This window comes from Camellia sinensis, chromosome 10 (genome assembly GCF_055761805.1).
Source record: "Camellia sinensis isolate YWXY chromosome 10, ASM5576180v1, whole genome shotgun sequence".
NCBI classification, from domain to species: Eukaryota; Viridiplantae; Streptophyta; class Magnoliopsida; order Ericales; family Theaceae; genus Camellia; species Camellia sinensis.
This window is the reverse complement of record NC_138970.1, coordinates 25,768,466-25,789,146: the sequence shown is the minus strand read 5'-3', so window position 1 is coordinate 25,789,146 and position 20,681 is coordinate 25,768,466. Positions and strand designations below refer to the sequence as shown.

At 31.8% G+C, this 20,681-nt stretch overlaps 2 protein-coding genes across 3 annotated transcripts; one reads left to right on the top strand and one right to left on the bottom strand.

Moving 5' to 3' along the window:
* The first annotated feature begins 525 nt into the window (after positions 1 to 525).
* On the top strand, positions 526 to 2,571 carry LOC114318766 (protein LURP-one-related 5). Its single transcript, XM_028265727.2, has 2 exons — positions 526 to 1,037; positions 1,924 to 2,571. The coding sequence occupies exons 1-2, from the start codon at positions 720 to 722 to the stop codon at positions 2,383 to 2,385; spliced, it is 780 nt and encodes a 259-aa protein (XP_028121528.2). The 5' UTR covers positions 526 to 719; the 3' UTR covers positions 2,386 to 2,571.
* Positions 2,572 to 4,816: 2,245 nt separating this feature from the next.
* PECT1 (phosphorylethanolamine cytidylyltransferase 1) lies at positions 4,817 to 13,907 on the bottom strand. 2 transcript variants are annotated; one of them, XM_082891101.1, is made up of 10 exons: positions 13,358 to 13,907; positions 10,913 to 11,148; positions 10,530 to 10,711; positions 8,989 to 9,060; positions 8,467 to 8,534; positions 7,211 to 7,331; positions 6,172 to 6,237; positions 5,953 to 6,075; positions 5,327 to 5,390; positions 4,817 to 5,225 (listed from the first exon to the last, which is right to left on the bottom strand). In XM_082891101.1, the coding sequence occupies exons 1-10, from the start codon at positions 13,672 to 13,674 to the stop codon at positions 5,182 to 5,184; spliced, it is 1,293 nt and encodes a 430-aa protein (XP_082747227.1). In that variant the 5' UTR covers positions 13,675 to 13,907; the 3' UTR covers positions 4,817 to 5,181. The 2 variants fall into 2 exon arrangements, with proteins under 2 accessions (XP_082747227.1, XP_028121570.2); XM_028265769.2 differs by having other exon boundaries at positions 5,082 to 5,390; positions 13,358 to 13,903.
* Between the last annotated feature and the right edge of the window lie 6,774 nt (positions 13,908 to 20,681).

Sequence of the window (20,681 nt, the reverse complement as noted above, 5' to 3'; positions counted from 1 at the left end):
GTCTTGAATTTGGGATTATATATATATATATATGTGTGTGTGTATGTCAATTCTATTTGATGAATTACAGAATAACTTATTTTGTATTTTGTATTTTGTATTTTGTATTTTTTTTCCTCATTCTACAAGTTTTGTATGTTTGTATAGGCAAATTTATTATTATTTTAATTTATATTAGTAAAATATCAACAATTAGTATTTTTTTATTTTAAAAATTAATTAAGTTAGTTTAAATGATTAGCTAAAATAAAGAGCGCGGTTGGAGAACACAATAGTTAAAGTAATTAGGTAAAATAAATAGTGTACTTTTTTTATATTTTAGCTAGTGAAAAATAGAGAGTGTGGTTTGAGTTGTTCTAAGAGAACAGTTGGGAATTTTTTTTTTTAGTTATTTCTATTAAATAAAAAAATTTAACAAAGGATTATTAATAATTTTTTAAATTACAAGAATAATTTATATTTTAAACAAATTAGAAGATGCATTTATAATTTATCTTAAAAAGTATTTAAATAAAATAAAGCTGTACGTCCACAAGAAGAGAGAGCGTTCTTGGTAGAAGACTTCGGAGTTATATATATATACCTATCTGAGGAATCAAAGACTCACATTGGCCATATCGATACCAACACCATCTCATCAAAATCTCATTCTCATATTCAAATCAATTGTTGTTTTTTTTCTGGCACTTAGAGAATTTCTTCTTCTAAAAATACATATAATGTCTAGGATTCATCCAGATCTGAATCGATTCCAAGACTTGTTTGAGAAAGTGAAAGACAATGATAATCAATTTCAAAATCAATATCGAATTGATAATAGTAAGAGTGGAAGTGATGATCAAGTGTTGACTGTGTGGAAGAGATCGAGCATGAGTTTTCAAGGGACCGATGGATTCACGGTTTTCGATAGTAGCAGTGGACGATTGGTTTTCCGAGTAGATAACTATTCCAGGAAGGATCGCTTTGGATGCAGAGGAGGACTAGGACTTGTCCTCATGGATGGATCTGGAAAAGCTTTGCTTACCTTGAAACCCCAGGTAATTAACCACTTTCCTCTGTATAATACATGCTCAGATCAGAGCACTAGCTATTATATTCATGTACATAGCAAAAGTAGTCGAAGAAAAACACGACGCACAAGATCTGCTGTTAAATAATTTTTAATGGCGTACTGCGACATGCTATTAAAGTGAATAATTTTTTATGACTAGTTGTTGTACAGCTTTACATTGTGTGTCCCAGATCCTCACCACAGTGTGCATTTCATATTTGTTAGAAGTGAGTTTTGTTGTAGTGAGAGGTTTCAAAATTTAGCTTGTTTTAAATTTTTTTATTAGAATATATATGAGATGAAGCAGTCAGTCTCCAGACTGTATAATATATTTATTTGAATGATTTGTTATTTTTGTTGCTGATTTTCATCTGTATATATATATATATATATACATGTTCGCTCTCCCAACCAAAATCAGAAAAGAAAAATGTTTAAGTGCACCTATACATATATATAATGACATGTAAATTAAAAAAATATACAGAACAAAATGGTTTATCATTCTCAAGACAAATTATGAATAAAAAATTTGTATAAATAATATTTTTTAAGTAAACAAATAACATTTTCATACGAAAAAATTCATATACAATGATCAGGCCAATATTATGTGAGGTTTTATACTAAATATCAAAATCAGATCATATTTCATTAGATTATTGAAAATTGAGGCTTTGAACAATAAAATTTTTTGGAAAGTCTTGGACGATGAGTTAAGTGGCCTAATAGTTGAGGAATATGATGGTCATCTCGTTTCCGAAAATGTTATATGTTTTATGAATTTTATATATATAAAAATTTGAAAGTATTATATATTGTTATATATGGAAGAATGAAAATTTGAAAATATATATTATGTATGATAACAGGCACAGATATTGAGCATGCAAAATGTGTGGAATGGATATGGAGGAGAAGCAGGAGGACGCAGTGGAAGAAGCCTAAAGTCCAGAGAATTGTTGTTCACAATGAGAAGGCGATCATCTGTCACCACAACCACCACTGCCACCAAGGAATGCGAAGCAGAAGTCTTCATTGGCGGTGGTGGAGGAGCCAAGAGTCGTAAATCAACACCGGATTTCAGGGTTGAGGGATCGTTTAGAAGGCGAAATTGCAAGATCATCAAGTGCAGCAGTTCTGGCGGCGGTGGAGTGGTGGTTGCGAAAATCGAGAGGAAGAGAGTGAAGAACTCAACAATGTTGTTGAGCGATGATGTGTTTAGTCTGGTGGTGAAACCGGGCTTCGAAACTCAGCTCGTAATGGCGTTTGTAATTATTCTAGATCGTATCTGCCCTAATAAGCCTTTCACTCCTCTTTTGTGTTCTTATTAATCAATCTATGTATACCTCAACAGAAATGTATATATTTGTTGTTATCGTTCATGAGATAATTAGGAGTTTGTTTGGGATGTAGATTGGTTTTTTAGCTATTTTAGTTTGGGACTAAAAAGTCTTGTTTGAAATGATTATTTTGACTTTTTTGAGAAGAAAAATAAAATGATTATGGTTTGAATGTGACATTTTGTTTTATTAAATAACAAAAGTATATTTTACCTTTTTGTGACTATTTTGGAGTGTTTTGGGAACATAATTTATAAGTTTTTTTTTGGCTTTTAACCTATTTTGAGTTACATCACCTCTCACATTTTTTTAAAAAAAATAAAAATAAAAAATTAATTTTTAATTATTTTCTCAAAACACCCACTTAAAGCCTATCCAACCCAACTTTCCAAACAAGTGCATTTTCTGTTAAATTTCTTTCCATTTCATTTCATGTGCCTGATCACCCTCTTCAATTGAATTAAACATTTAATTTATGAATATTTATTTAAATCAATATCATTTATAAAATAAATTAAAAATATATATTCTCAAATTTAGGGCAAATATAAAATTCCTCCTTTAATTCAAGAAATTACCATTATCCTGACTAGAGTTTGTTATATAAAGGAAGTAACAATATTTATCAATGCCATATTCTTACATTGCCTTGCTAGGATTTTCAACCCCAGTTGTAGCATTATTCATATTAATTTGAATAGAAAGGCTCCGTTTGTTTTGATATAAAATATTTTATATAAAAAAAAATATTTTTCTTATAAATTAATTTTATACAAAAAAAATGTTTTTATTTTATTTTTTGACGTTTAATTAACACTTGAAACAAAAATATTTTATTATCTAAAAGATAAATTTTGATTTAATAAAATATTATTTATGACTTTTTAATTAATTAAGATATTTATTTAAAAATGTTAAATGTATTAAAAAGGTACTGAGTTATGAAATTATTAAGGATAAGTATTTTTTGAAAAAATAATATAAAAATATTATACTTATTTTTTGTTCGACAAAACAACGGAACATCACAAAACAAACAAAATCGAAATGAATGGAGGATTCTATCTTAAACTATTGATAAAAGATTGTTTGTCTCGATATTCTGGATATTGTAGAGCCCATCATCAACGAGTCAAGATCCCTTCCTTAATTTTCCTCCTTGACTTCTTACTTGTGAGGCTATTGGGTCCACTTTTAAGCCCAATTTCTATAATTCGAACCATTCATATTTTAAAATTTGTTGATTATATCATACCGCTACAAAAAAATCAAATTGATCAAATATCAGAAAGTATGTGTTCGGATTATCGAATTAAAAACCATTTTTTAAAAAATTTAATAAACAATTTTTCAAACACATACTTTCTGATATATGATCAACTTGATTTTTTTACAAATATAATATACTTAACAAATCTTAAAATGTGAACGGTTCGAATCATCAAAATTAAGCCTAAGAGTGAACCCAATTACCCAGCAAGTAAGAAGTTAAGGATGGGATCCTGATTCATCATCAACACCCAAATCTGCCAAAGGGAACTACTAGACCATTCTTGTTGGAGCTGAGAAAGTTCTGGCAAAGCTGACTGGTAATGGTCAGGGATTCGTTCCATGATGACTGGCTTTGATGGGATTGAGGTTTGCATTTTTCTTAAAAGAAAAGGAAATGAAGAACTCATCAGGTTCTATCAAAATGGACACTTAGTTGACCGTGTGCCTCTCTCCAACCGCCCTTTATGTCCGCATGTACGTGTATGTCTGGCCTTGATGGGAGGGTAAAAGGGAGACGAGTGAGGAGATGAGATAGGGGAGGGGAAGTGGGGCATTGTGCTGGGGAAAAGGGGAAGAGGAGTTGAGAGAGAGAGAGAGAGAGACAGGTCCATTTCTTCGGGTTATTTTGGTATTCATAAATATGAATAATTCTATCTACCTTCATCTACTCCAAATTTATCCCGAATGACATTGTATAATTATAACTAAATTCTTGCAGTGTGAAATTTATATATAAAATAAATCTGAATCACAATATAATAATTCTAAATAAATTCAAGATAGATAAGGATGAATTTGTAACATTATTGATTTTAATATACATGGGGAGAGTGTGCGGTGCTACTTGTCCCACCAAATCACTTTGGACCTCCTCCTCCGTTGGATTGGACCCCCACCTTTAAACCCTAACCCTATCCTCCATCTTCACCTCCAGCAGACATTGCGCCCCTTCCAGCAATACTGCAACCCCCGCCACACCCACCCTTTCCGGTGACCCCTCCCCAACCAGTGACCCCCATCTCCACTGCAACCCCTGCCCCACCCTCACAAATCAGCAACCTCCCTTCCTTACCCCTGCTGCCCCTCACTCTCTGTGTCTCGTAAGTAGTAAATAGAAATTGTATACTTCTAAACTAAAAAATAATAATAATTAAAAAACTATAAGCAACTCCATAAATTACACCAAACAATCCCAATCAAATGTCACATAGAAGCTCTCTATTTCTCAAAATATCAAAACAAGTAAAATAATCTAACTTCAATACATACGCTAAATGTGTGCACACTGCACTTAGAAGAACAAAGATGCATACTCTTGAAAGAGATTTAACACAATAAAATACAAAAAAAAAAAAAAAAAAGGCTAACATAAAAATGTTGTCTATTGTATTATCTGCTGACCTTTCAGTATCTGCTTTTTGGCTCAAAGTCGTTCGCGTCTTGAACACAATTCGGAATATTGCGTCAGCGACATAAGCTCCATAACTAGACATTATCTTCAAAATTGGGTCTCAATCATGTCACACCCACCCTATTGAATAATCTATCATGGAAATGTACTGTAACAGATCTATTTAGGTCAGTAAAACTAATGCAATGGGCACTTAAAAGGCTCCCCATGCGTGTAAACCAGACTTTCCGAGATTCAATAATTAATCACCAGAGACGTAAGTCTTATCCTCGTAATACCTTCTCTCACTTTCTGTCTTCCTCTCATTGCGTTTCTGAAGAGAAAGGAAAATGCAATTTAGTTACATTCAATCCAGATAAATGCCAATTTCAAAGTTGATAAAAAAAAATATGCGCCAATCTCAAAGAAAAATAGATTACATCAAACACTGAAATCTACTTTCTGTTAGGAAATGTGGAGACACTTTCCCCAATACTGCTTCAAATGGGAAGTTGGGGGGAAAATTTTGAAACCATGGAGGTACAAGACTGGCTCGCACAAATATAGTGCATGAACCACTTGTACTTTCATAAGTTTGAAATTATTCTTTTACCTTCATGAGTTTGAGATTATTCTTTTACTTTCATGAGTATGTAATTATTTTCCCCAATTCCCAATTTTTTTACATTCCCCCTAAAAACTATATATGGCATGGACTTGCCATTCATGTTACTTCCTCTGCCCTCAAACTCAAACTCAAACCCACATTCTCATGCACTCTTATCTCTATGTGGAATATCCAATAATCATCACAGGGTTCTGAATGTCATAAGAACCTTCAAGTTCATAAGCCAAAAAGAAAAATGCGACAATGACAATGTCAGAGCAAGACAAACCAGATATGCCTCGTGATTTGATACAATTCTCTTTATTATTGTGCTAGTAGTGATATCCAAAGGACTATCCAACAATTTAAAGATGCCCATACTAATTGGAACATCATATGGGTTGCACTTTTCCTGTAAGAGAAAAACAAATTACTATGTTAAAATCACAGCCTCAGTAACAAGTCAACAATTGTATGAAAATCAGAGCTAGCAACCATTCTCATATACCTTTCGAAAATCATTATCTTCAGCCACCGTTCCATGGACAACTAAAGAGATATTGAAGGTTGTTATCTGCATTAACAAAAATTTCCAACATGTAACATATGATTGTCAAGAATGAGATTAACTACAAAATTGGCGATGAAATACTAAATTACACAATTAGGGGGAAGGGGGAGGGAGGGAACAAGCCACAAATTAGTCACTTTAAGCAACTAAAATTTGGATAAAAATCTATATGTTGTCAATTCAAAGATTAAGAACTCATGTTGTGTAAAAACATAATGGCATGTGGCATGACAGTAACTTTAAGTGCAAAAGCATGGACAAGAAGTTCATAATATTTTTCCGCTTTCTTGAGCTTTCAAAAAAGTATGACTACAATCTATTGTTCATCATCTTGGGTATAGTTGGTCTTTCTTAACCATCCAACCTAGAGCTTAAATTTGGTTAAGATTTTAGTCAGCTAAAAGCTTTTGATTTTTCCAAGCATTAACAGTAGATATGCTCTTCTAAGCAAAACCTTTTTTTGGGGGGTTTTCTGTACTCAGTTTGACACACTTTTTAGAATAAATCTGAACCGTAAAACTTCTTTCACCATTCAAAGATTTGTGAGTCTTGTCAAAAGTATGTGTTACTGGTCAATAAAGGGGGAGAATAGGACTTATCGACTCTTCTTATTTGAGTTTTTTTGATAAATAAAATAAAAACTTTGATAGCATGACTACAATAGGACTTGTAATTGGAATCCAATAATTAAGCCCGCTTCTGAAAATCATTTATGTTCAGTCATTGGCAAAGATGGTGATACAGTCAACATCCATACCATGCCATGTAAATGACATACTATCTTTCTCCAATATCTTAAATCCCTTTTAACTATTTGTATGTCACGCAGCATCTCAATTTTCCATATTTTCTGTTTCTCACAACAACAGCAACATTGATATAAAAAGGGGGAGGGGGTTGAAGGATGAAAACAGTAAAATAGGCAACAAAGAAATTAATAATACTGTTTACAACATAATATTGAAATGAAACTAACCATGTCTCTTGACACTTCCCATGTAGCACCAATTATCACCTCATCTACATAACGACAAGCCAAAACACTTAAGCTCCTTTCATGAAGATTCATGATTGGGCGGTGTGCCCCTCTGTGTGCACTGCAGGACCCGTCAATTAATAAACACAACAGATAAGCTTTCTTCTTTGAAGAAGTTGAAAACAAATTGCTTACCCAAAAAAGAGTAGAAAACAAATCAACTAATACACTAACAATGCAGCTGTCAAAGCTTTCAAAATAAATCATGGATGTAAACTGCAATTCAAAAGTTTCCATGTCCTTGGCACAATTTCACATTTCTCTTTTATCACAATAATTAATAAAAGAAGAAATTTTTACAGGTCCCATAAGATAGACTTATAGTAGACTATCCCACAAAATCCTTAACCCATTAATTCCCACATGTCAACCCATGAACATAATACCAGTATTTTGTTAAACTGTGAGATGCCCACATAACAACCAAATGATGTGTCAAGCAGTTACTTCCTTTTTTTTTCCCCTTTTTTTGAGATGCCCACAGGAGTCGCTATATCTTTTGCACTACTACTCTACTGCCATTCTAGTCTTAAAAGTTCTTCTCTTTTCCTTTGGCATCTCCACGCTAGAGTGAAGTCTCGGGAGTTCATTTGTGCTTGAGAAACTATGAATTTCCCTTTTTTACATAATTTCATATTCAATATTAATTTTATTTGACAGGTTTCAACCAGTAGATTCCAAAAATATAAATTTTATCAAAATTGATGTGTACAATGAAAGTTAAGACATTTTAAAGTTTGAAACCAGAAAAATAACTAACTTGACAACTCAAGAACGCCATCAACATGAGTGTTGTTGAGCACGTAACTTAAGGGCATGCTCCACTAGGGTCAAATCAGTCCAAATATTCACTAAATTTTTTTAAAAAAAAGAGGTATTTAAGTTATCAAGAATCAAAGTCGGGGACCTCATGGGTAACCTGCTATGAGACCTATCCATGGGACTTGTCAACAAATTTCCCATAAAAGAATTCTACACAACACAATCTTGACTAATTAAGAAGACATGATGGTGAAACTTAGCACCCCAAGTGTTTTAAAACTCTCATGCATTGAGAACAGAAAACATAAAACAAGAAATCATGATCAGCATCATCAGCCATCTTAGCATGGGGTTTATTGCAATTCAAAAATCAAACAGGTAAAGAAAACAGCAGAGGAAGGGGGAGACGAGAGGTAGAGAGGGAGGGGTTTGACCTGACAGTTTGATCAGTATGAATCCCAACAAGTAAAAAATCTCCAAGCCCCCTAGCAAGCCGCAATATCTGTACAAAATCACAAATCATTATCATGACTCAGAAGACTTGCATGCCTAACGCATGTGAACATGAATGAGAACACTGGAAAAGATATAATATGTGTTTTTGACAAATTTGCAATTCATAGGAATTCAAATAGAATAAGAACTTAAACGTAGATAACCCAAAAGATCATGCAACAACAATTGCAAGTGGAGGAAGTGAAAAGAAAGCATCTGGTTTTAAAAGACAGATTAAAGCATAGGTATGGTTGGTACAACAATGAGATTGGAGATTTTGAGTTCAGCAGGCAGTTACACCTATGGCCATTTATTATGATGATGCTACTCAACATGTTAGAGATTTTGGACAACCAAGGGAAAAATGCCAGTGAGGAGTATTTTACATCTGTCTAGACCATAAATTTCATGATCAGCTATTCATCCGTAAGAATGTAAAACAGATCAGGAATACCACATACCTCCACATGTCCAGCATGAAAAAGATCAAATGCACCATCTATATAAACTATGCGAGCATCTGGTCCAGGACCCTACAATCAAAGCACAAAAAAGATTCAAGAGTCACAATGTAGACCTTTACGGCTATACTTGATGACAACAATTTAAAAAAAATAATAACAACAACAACAGAGGAGATTTCACAGGATAAGAAGGAAATTTGAAACATGACAAGAAATAACTAGACGCAGTAAGAGACTGAAGAGAAAATAAATAACCTAATAAATTAAATCTGTTACAACTATAAACCCCAAATGCCTTTTTCCAAATCAATATTTATCAATTTTTGAAGTGCATATTTCAGCCAAGAAATAGAATCCACTCTCGAAGCCAACCAAGAATACAAAATATAAGTATAAGCCTTTCTATATTCCCTCTCGAGAAATGGAAAAAATCATATAAATATTTTATAATCCAAGTTTAGCTGCTCAAATGACCAATAGACCAAGTTTCCATATCACCTATATATACATATGTGCAAACAACCACTTATGAAAAATCCAAGCAACTGATACAAATGCGATACTGCGCATATGTAAATGACTTTCTAGCAGCAATATCTTAATGGAACCTGTCAGTTTTTTTATAAAACTCAAAAGATGACACTAAAAAGTTGGTCTAATATTACTCAGGTAATGATAATCCTTATACAAAACTAATTTAAACAAAGGCAATTACCCATCACTGGTCCAACTAATGTGATACTGCATAAAGCAAGTAATAGTACTACAAACAACATAATTAGCGATCCGGTACACAGTAAACTTTTGCAAGCACTGCTGCTACATTGATGTTCTGTAATTAAACTGTAATAACATGAAGCTAACCACACATAACATACAAAAGAGCAAAAGAAAGAAAATCAAAGAAAATACAAACAAAAAGGAAGACATATTTGGAATCATTTTTTAAAACAGTTTTATATTCTCAAAAAGTGATGGCAAATATGTAGGGCATAATGTTTTTGAAAACTGTTTTCAGGAGAGTTTTATGAAAACATCCCAGTTTTAGGAAACATTTTTATTTTTTTTAAAAAAAAATTGTTTTCATACAGAAAAATGGAAATTATATTTCCCAACTTAGGCCTCGTTTGGGAACAGGCTAATTTAGTAACTTTTTGGCTATTTGGCTAAAAAGGTAGGTAAAAAAAATTTGTAAGTTTGGGATGACTTTTTGGCTAATTACGAAAAGATGTGCAAAAAGTAGAGAGAAAAGAGAATCTTTGACTTTTTGGTATGAGTTGTTGACTTTTTGGCTAATTTAATAACTTTTTGGCTAATTGACTAAAAAAGTAAGTCCCCAAACGGGGCCTTAATATTTTTTGGTTTCCAAAACAAACAAATAAAAAAAGGGGGAAAAAAATATTGAAAACCATACCAAACTTGCCCTAAATAAAGACTAAAAACCAGAGTGAGGACACAAAATTTGGGAAAGAAAGGGCCTTGATTGACTTGACATCAGATTTTAACAATGAAAGGACAGTGTAGGTAATAATAAGTACCTTCCCATTGGAGAATTGCACAATTCTGCGAGATGTAGGTAGAAACTGAGAAATGCGTGTTCCACTGCCAGATCCACTATCTTCAGAATTTTGGTTGTGACCATGACTGAATTGTCTTTGCAAGGAAGAATGATTTTGGCTCTCACTTGAAGTCCTCTCCCTCACACAAAGAAGCATACGACCTGTTTGTAACATTAAAACAACTTAACTTTCCAACAGCAGACCAAAATGCAAAATAAGCTTCTCAGTATGCAATATGGTTGTTAATGAGTAATTGTATGTCAGGACAACAGGAATTCACTTTAAAAATTAAAAATAGAAAAATGAAAAAAATTAATCACTACAAAACCAAGCAAGCATATAAACAGGGGAAAATTATATACCAACAATGTCAGTGCTTGAAACTCCTTCTGTGCGCTTGATCTGCTTATATCGACCAGCCTTCTTAGCAAGGGCATAAGCATCCGTTCCATCTGGTAGAATACATGGGTCATCCCCATGAATAATATAATCTATATCGTATTCATCAAACAGCTTTTTCATGAATTCTTCAGTTATTGCGTAAGGTGCATCAGGAATAACCTCATCCACCCACTTCACAGCACTGACCATAATCATCCTACAACAGGACCAGCATAAAAATATATATAAATATGCTATTTTCTAGATGGTTTCCATTTTGGCAGGACTAAATACTTTCTCAGGCAGTTAAAATAAAAGGAAATAGCATTACACGGAAGGCTCAAAATTTAATAGAGCTACAGTATTTACACATAGGCAAAGAGAGAGCATGTATCTTTAGAATATATATTTTTATAAATAATACGTATATATATATATATATACACACACACATACTCCCCATTATATTTACGAAATAAATTGATAGCGTTTGTAGAGGTAATGTAAAGAGAGAGAGAAGAAAAATAGATAACATGTATAGAGCCATGAATAGTGAGAAATGAGAACAAGGGGAGAAACAAGTAAATTTTCAACAACAATAGGCTTGCATCAAGGATCAACATTAATATGGTCGTGTATACAACATATTCATTTGCACCTGTAGAGAGAAGTAATTTGATCAATTTTGTGGGTGTTAAAAGCAAAAAAGAAAAGCCAAGGAAGACATAGGCTTTGGCAGTACGAAAAACTCGATTGCCTTACTTAACTGAGGATATAGCTTTTAATAAAGTGGTGCCACGTCTATTGCATGGCTAAATAAGTAAAATAAGCTTTGGAAGACTAAAACAAAAGCTATGGATTCTGTGATCATCAAGAAGCCTTATTGGTCCAAAGGGGGAGTGTCAACAGACTGCACCCTTCTTTTTTTCTACACCCTTCTTTCCATCACTTGAAAAATCCATAATCCAATAATACATAAGTTTTTGTTGCGCATAAGCCCATTCATAAGGTTGCCATATTTTTAGTATCTGAAGTTGTCCTACATCATGAAGCCAATTGGAGAATATAGATCCATTTAACGAACCCCAATTAATTTGAGAAATATAAGTTACTATAGTCTCTGCATTCAAGCTTGTTAGACAACAAGAAGCATCAGACTCAGACCCATCAAGTAAAGGGAAACAACACACAAGAAAGCTGCATACAAGTCATAAAAATTCAGCAATTACTCTTGTTTTAAAATGACTAACCATGTGCCATATTTAACAGCCAAAAATATTACTCATTGAGAAACACTATGTAAATGATGGTTCACTAGTCGTTTACCAGCGGCTGATCTACACGGAATAATGAGTTTCACCCTCTATTTTCCTTAATTAAACCAGAATATTCTTCTTTGAATAACAAAACGTAACTCCAGCTTTGACTGCCAACTCAGTGTCTGTAAATATTTGCAGTATCCCAGCTATAGAATCTCACTTGTGTTGGAATGATCAAGTTGGCTTTACCAAATTTATATCTTATATAACTCTCCTATGACCCAAAAAGAAAGTCAGGTATCTGAGCCTTCAATTTTTCATAATAAGGCTCATATTATATGTCAAAAACTATCTATTTTAATGCAACAGCAAGGATCCATGCCAAGCTACCTCTTACAAAACAACAATACATAAGGCACAAAAAATACGCAACTTTATGATTCATAACAAAAAGCCCGAGCCCAATCCCGGGCACACTTGCTACATCCACTAACGCTTTATCCCACTTCATCCTACCAAGGCGTTCTATAATAATTCAAGACAACAAGAAGACAAGAAAGCAATAGCGATCAATCTGGGAGCGTCGAGAAGTAGTTTTATAAGGGCTCATTTGGAATTGGCATTTTAAGTAACTTTTTGATTTTTTACGAAAACACATGCAAGAAAAAGTAGAGATAGTGATTTAATAGCTTGTAATGCCTTTTAAAAACCTTTCTTGTCAAACAAAACCTAGATACTGGCTTATATGCATCTAGATTTTGGACTTCTTGTACCAATATTCACCAATATATTCCTCGACACTCACCCATATCCGCTGATATAAACATACATATCCCCTGATATAAACATACATATCCCGATACCATTATTTAAAACCATGTAGGGAATTATGCTTTCTCTCCCGCCTCAGCTTTGCAGATGGACCGAGGACGAGAGCTGAGCCCGCAATCTCTATCCAACAATAATTAAAAACAAACAAAGGCATAAATTGGTCCATCAACAACGAAAGTGCAAATGAAATCTTCACACACAATAACACATATCAAACAACAAATGTCAAAAAAAAAATCATCAATTGGTTCTCAATTGTTGCAATACCGATCTGAATCCAACAATCCCATATATATATATATACAGTACCAATGAATTGAAAAATTTCAACGATACCTTTCCTTGAGAGGAGTAACGGGAGGGCCTTTGTTGACGGTGATTTCGGCATCGCTGACAACACCGACGACGAGCTGGTCGCCAAGGGCTCGAGCCTGACGGAGAGCGTTACAGTGACCGTAGTGCATCATATCGAAACAACCATCCATGTAAACACGAACAGGCCTGTTCTTCTTCTTCATCCTCCATTTTCCTAGAGGGAAAGTGAAATACACACCCAGAGCAGAGACTCCGAGAACCACACCTCCGATCAACCATGTCGCGATCAACTTCGTCGTCTGCAGATTTTCCGATTTGCCCGCCTCCGAAACCGCCATTGATGAAATCAGAGCCCTAGCCTTGGCGGAAATGCGAGAGAGAGAGAGAGATGCTGTTGTTGGAAATGCTCTGGGTATCAGAATGCTAGGATCTGATTTCTCGTTTGCTCCTCTCGGTGCATTTTTTTCTTTTATGTCCGTTTTATTCGGATTTTATTCTTTGGGGTCAAGTTCATAAACTTGAGGAATATGTGGTCCGCACCTAATTTCATTTTGATGATTGGAATTTGAGAGGTCGGCTTAGGCTTTAGGGTTGTTTTAAAAAGTATTATTGATTTTTTTAATTTTTTTAATCTTCTCGTAGCTAAATTATATAAAAGGTAATATGAATTAAAATGAATTAAAAATTAATTTTTAATTAATTTTTCAAAAATTACTTAATAATGTGACATTTTATGAAAATATTTAAGTAAATTTATTTTATTTATTTTAATTATTAATTAATCATATTGTTAATGTATTATTGAGTTTAGAAAGTGAATTTATAAAATAAAATTTTAAAAAATTTGTAAGACTTTCAATTAATATTATTCATAAAAAAATTATACGGATCCAATAATGTAATATTTTTATTTTATTATTGTTTATCTTTGAAAAAATTGAAAACAAATATATTTTTGTGTAATTTATAAATATACTTTCTAAGATCTGTTTAAAATATAAATTGTCTATAAATTACAAATACTGCATTGTTATAATTTTTTATATGGAAAATTAACATAAAAAATAAAATTATTAACTACTCTATAAAAAAAATTATTTGAATTATTAATTAAAATATATTTATGATATCATTAAAAATTATTAATTAATATCATGATTTATTAATAAAAGTGATCATTTATTATGCGATTATAAACTTGAAAGGGCAGAATATAATTTTTATTATCACAATAAACAATATGTCTTTTTAGTAAATTTTAGACGATCTATTTGTAATTTATCTTAGGGAAAATCGGTTTAAGGTCCCTATCCAACTTTTAGTAATGGATTAGGTCCACAATGTGTTCTTTTGTAGCCTAAGGTCCCTCAATGTTATTTTAGAGTGTAAAATACATGTCTTACCCTTGTTTATAATATACGTTGTTTTCAATTTGGCAGCTAAAGATCATATTGATATTTTGTGGGAGATTACGTGAGGATGAATTTGACGATTCAGATTTTTGTGGAGATTTTCTAGGGTTTTGTAGGTGTTGAAATCCTGTTCGTTGTTTGTAGGTGTTGAAATCCTGTACGAGTTGAAATCATGTTCGTTGTTTGTAGGTGTTGATTGATCGTGTAGGAGTTGAAATCTGGTTCATTGTGTTTGATTTGATTTCATGTGGAGTTGAAATAGATAAGTTTTCAATTTTTGATTTGATTTGATCGTGTAGGTGTTGAATTAGGTTTTTGTTTTTAGTTTTGATCAATGTGAGAGAGACGAACTCAGTGTTGTTCTTTTTGATTTTTGAAGTTAATTTTTCATTATCTATTATTGATGAATTTTCGATGGAGTTGATTTTGATTTTTGGAGTTGCTTTTTCATTCTCTGTCAACATGGTTATGAGTTCCTTTTTGGTGCTCTGTTTTTCTGCGTTTTGTGCTCTGTTTTTTGTTCACTTTGCATTTTTTGTGTAGTGCAGAGAAAATTGCAGGTTTGTTACTATAATTGAACTCAAATCACAGAGAAAATTGTAAACTTGTAGTGCAGTGAAAATCACAGAGAAAATTGTAAGTAGGCAGAGAAATTTACAGACGTAGCAATAGAGCAGTAAATGTTTTGTTTTTTTTTTAAATTTTTTTTGAATTAAGTGTTTTGTGAACATAACAGATTTTCTCTGTGATTTTTTTATGTGCTTGTGTTTAATATATTTTTGTCTCTTGATGTTAATGTGTTTTTGTTTTTGTTATATTGAAAGTGAATATAAGTTCACAAATTTCTCTGGACTTTTCTTTGTAGTCCAGAGAAAATCATATGATTGTATTACAAATGATAAGTATTACAAATTTCTCTGGACTTATATGTTGTGTTTTTATATGTTTGCACTTTTCAAAGTTTTCTGATATGTTTTCTTTGCACTTTTCATTTTTTTTTTTTTTTGCACTATTCATGGTTCTGGACTTTTCTTTGTAGTATAGAGAAAATCATAGGTTTGTTATTATAATCCAATGAAAATGACAGAGAAAATGTTAAGCTTGTAGTTGAGTGAAAATCACCCTTGAAGTTGGTGTCTTGATCTTGATGCTTATTGGTTCTTCAAGGTAGCAACAGAGAAAATTACAGAGAAAATTACCTTGACAGAGAAAATTACCTTGTAATCCCAGAGAAAATTACAAGGTAGCAATGATTACACAACAGAGAAAATTACAAGGTAGCAACATAAACATTACAGAGAAAATTACACGACAGAGAAATTTTGAGGAAATGGTGCATTGAACAAAATAAATATGCCATAGAAAATTAGACACAAGACATAAACATAAGTTCACAAATTTCTCTGGACTTTTCTTTGTAGTCCAGAGAAAATCATATGATTGTATTACAAATGATAAGTATTACAAATTTCTCTGGACTTATATGTTGTGTTTTTATATGTTTGCACTTTTCAAAGTTTTCTGATATGTTTTCTTTGCACTTTTCATTTTTTTTTTTTTGCACTATTCATGTTTCTGGACTTTTCTTTGTAGTATAGAGAAAATCATAGGTTTGTTATTATAATCCAATGAAAATGACAGAGAAAATGTTAAGCTTGTAGTTGAGTGAAAATCACCCTTGAAGTTGGTGTCTTGATCTTGATGCTTATTGGTTCTTCAAGGTAGCAACAGAGAAAATTACAGAGAAAATTACCTTGACAGAGAAAATTACCTTGTAATCCCAGAGAAAATTACAAGGTAGCATTGAACAAAATATATATGCCATAGAAAATTAGACACAAGACATAAACATAATGTGGCCAGAGAAAATTATAAATGCTGCCAAAGAAAATTAGACACACAAGTAAGAAAAGTAATTTGGCCAGAGAAAATTATAAATGCCAGAGAAAATTAGCCACACCAATAGAGCAGTAGCAAGCCAGAGAAATTTACAAAAACAAGAACACAAGAAGCTTCAATAAGAAGCCCCAAATGTACAGAAAGCAGTTCAATTTTGACAGTTGGAAGGAAAGCAACCCATCATCAGTTGGAAGCAAAGAAATTCTGGACTTCGCAGGAATTTCTCTGGATTCAACCCAGAGAAATTTCAAATTTCTCTGGTCCAGAATTTCTCTGGAACGATAAAACTTTGATTTTATCAATTTGTCATTGGTTTTGCTGCTGCTGATTCAATCACAATTTCCTGCACAAACAAATTAATAGTTCTTCTATGAGTTTGTGATAGATTTTCTTTAAACTTAATGGTATGAATTTCTCTGGGTTGAATCTAGAGAAAATTCAAATTTCTCTGGGTTGAATCCAGAGAAAATTCAAATTTCTCTGGATTACTTTAAGCCTTCCTCTACTGCTGCCTCTTCCTCAAGCTTCTTTTTCCAATATTCTTCAAGTAGGGGTCCAAATATTGCTTTTCCAGAAAAAACTCCAATTCTACTAAACCCAAAAAATCAAAAGACGTTATATTCAACACTCAGAGAAATTTTGAACCTGAAGATGTTATATTCAACACTGGATATATATATATATATATATATGTGCTGACATTGTATATATATATATGTATGTATCATATATATATATATATGTTTGCAACCATAGATAAGATAACCAAGAGTGACTGTTTGATTATGGTTGCAAATGGTCTTAATTGATTAATTATCATATATATACTAGTCAAGACAGTAAGCAACAAATTGTATATATATATATATATATATATATATATATATGTATGTATCATATATATATACATCTATTAAATTTTTTTGAAAAGAAAAAATAATAATGCATACATGTCGAAGAAGATCTGGAGTCGAGAATCGAAGCTCTGATCAATGACTTGAGACCAATACTCGTAAAGCTCATCTCTGTTGATCTTGTCAACATTCAACTCATTTGAAGATGAACAGACGTAGGGTATTTTGGTCCAAGAAATTGATAAAATGCGTGGGTATTTTGGTTAGGGACCTGAGGCAGTATTACATTTTTTAATGTCCTTTATGCAGAAAATTGTTATTATTAGGGAGCTTAAAAAAAAAACCCCTTTATCTTATGTTGTAACAATAAACTATTTATCTTTTAAAAAAATAAATAAAAATATTATAATTATCAAATCGATTTAATTTTTTTTATAAATGATTTTTTAAAAAAACTTGGTACAATATAAATAATTTTGCTCGTTAAAACAAAACATATTTCACAAACCCATCAAGTTTTTTAAACTGAGATGTGAACTTAACCCTAATTTATTCTTTTACTTTTTGTTAAATTACTGTTTCACCTTTAATTTTGGAATAAAGTGCAAAGTAGGGCGATTTTGACAGGGTAAACCCCGCGTCCAGCATACACGTTATTTAAGCGTGAAGTGATTTTTTTTTTTTTTTGGAACAAAAAGAGTATATTTATTACATCTTGAGAAAGGATAGAACAAAGCTCTAAAGGGGTGGTGGAGGAAAGAACTTTGACAGCAAAAGTTGATGGTGGAGGCCTTTCATCAATGTCTTAAAAAACCATTTTAGCCAAGAATAGGTTTCAACAATTCGAGTTTCGTTTGAACTTTTTTAGAAGTCTAATATAGTAATATGCTTTTAAATTTGATGTGAATTCGTATAAAAATTTAAAATTTAAAATTAAATTTTAGTGAAATGATTTATCTACTGAATTGTTGTCGTTTGAAATCGCACGAATTTAGGGCTCTTTTTGGAACACCAGTAAGAAGTCAGTTTTTTGACTTTTCAACTTTTTTAGCTAAAAAAAATCAATTTTTTACCCAAAACAACACAATTTCTTGCCAAAAAAACCACTAAAACAACCAAAAAACTAAAAAATTAACTTTTTATCAATTTCTCAAAACACCACTTATTGATGTTGGCCGTCCTTTACCCTCATCTACCACGATTGTTACTCTATCATCCGAACAACTGGCTAGACGACTAGCATCAACAAATTTTAATAATTCAGATGAAACCAAATTCAATAAATGTAACATTACTGTAAATTTTAACTGGGTTTAATTGATGATATTCAGGAATCAACAATTCAAAATTCAAATTATATGTAATATATATAAATATTTAATATACATATTAATTGTTAGCATTGAATGATATTTTAAAATTATTTGAATTTTTAAATAAAAAACACTAGAAATTTCAAAAAATTTACCGAAAATTCTACCAAATGCATGGTGTGGGACCCATGTGAGACCTTTAGTAGAATTTTTGAGATTTTTAATATTACTCTTTTTAAATTATATTCAATGTGTATCGTCTATGCAATAAATGACAAAAATTATTGAAGTGACACATTAATTTCTTGATTATCATCTCTTATATCTCTGAGGAGTGTTAGAGATTCTAAAAGTTCTATCAAATTTTTCATCAAATGTCTTACATAGATGTGGGTTTCACGTCCATATGAGATATTTAATAACAATTTTATTAGAACTTTAGAATCTCTAACATTTTTATTGATCTCTAATCAATTTTATAATATAAAACATTTATTTTGGTATTATTAATAATGTCATATGATAAAAAAATATGATAGTAGGTATAACTTTGACAAGTTAATGAGTCTAATTGCACGCATGCACACCAAAATATATATATATATATATATATATCATAATGATTGAGGTCTCGGATTTACCTCGATTTTTTTTTTTTTTGGGCCCTGTTAGTTTGATTTTTTTTCTAAATTTTTTTCTCTCTTTTCTTTTCTTTTTTGCAAGGGTGGTTATGTGTAGAGGTATACTAAAAAATTAGACATCCCGCACCAACTCAGTCGGCATGATTTGATAAGATAAGTGAGTTGGATTGGACTAATTGATCAGTTAAGTTGCTGGTTAAAATTTGCTAATTTTATATAATTTTTGTACGAGTCTATACTATATTTTTATTTCAAATCAAGAAGGCTCAGAGGAAATTGAAATCAAAGTCATTTCAATTTCTTTAGAATCTTCCTAATTTGAAATAAAAATATAATAGGGACTCGTACAAACTATATGGAATTAATAAATTTTAACTAGCAGCCTAATTGATCAGTCAATTTTATCACCCAATCAGTCTAACCCAACTCACTCACTTTATCAAACCAAACAAGATGAGCTGCTTTTTTTTCTTCTATTTGTTGGGCTGTGTTGGTTTGTTTTTTTTTTTTTAATTTTATTTGTTGGGCTGTGTTGGTTTGGTTTGGTTTGGTTTTTTTTTTTAAAGGTGGTTATGTGTAGGGGTGTGCCAAAAAACTAGACATTCCGCACTAACTCATCGTACAAAATTATATAAAATTAACAAATTTTAACCAGCAGCCTAACTGATCAGTCAATTAGGTTGGACTAGTTGAGTGATAAAATTGTCTGATTAGTTAGGTTGTTGGTTAAATTTTGTTAATTTCTTATAATTTTATATGATAAGTTGGTACGAAATGTCTAATTTTTTGACACATCTCTACACATAATTACCCTTAAAAAAATTCAAAAAAATAAAAAACTAACTAGCACGGCCCCCATAAAAAAAATAAAAATAAGAATTCGAGTCAAATTCAAGCCCCTGACACTGCCGAAAAATATATATAAATTTGTGAGATTTTCCATCCTAGTACGAGTTTAATTATGTTTGGATCAAACTCAAATACAAATTTATACTGTAAGTAAAACTTCTACCATCCTTAACACAACTAAAATTAAACCTGATTAACTTCTCAACTGGATCAAATACAATTGAAATCGTCCGGGTTGCACCATTAAGGGTTATTTTAAGGGGGATACATGTGTAGGTTTTAATAGATAAATTTATTATTTAATAGATTTTATGATGATTAATGGTTATTTTATCTAACATTATTAAAAAAATATCACTAATCATAAGTTTTAGTAA

Coding starts and splice junctions, on each gene's coding strand:
- LOC114318766 (XM_028265727.2), top strand. CDS start 720: ATGTCTAGGATTCATCCAGATCTGAATCGATTCCAAGACTTGTTTGAG. Junction 1,038..1,923: donor TGCTTACCTTGAAACCCCAG/GTAATTAACCAC, acceptor GTATGATAACAG/GCACAGATATTGAGCATGCA.
- PECT1 (XM_082891101.1), bottom strand. CDS start 13,674: ATGGCGGTTTCGGAGGCGGGCAAATCGGAAAATCTGCAGACGACGAAG. Junction 10,712..10,912: donor TTCAAGCACTGACATTGTTG/GTATATAATTTT, acceptor TGTTACAAACAG/GTCGTATGCTTCTTTGTGTG. Junction 8,535..8,988: donor TTCATGCTGGACATGTGGAG/GTATGTGGTATT, acceptor GATTTTGTACAG/ATATTGCGGCTTGCTAGGGG.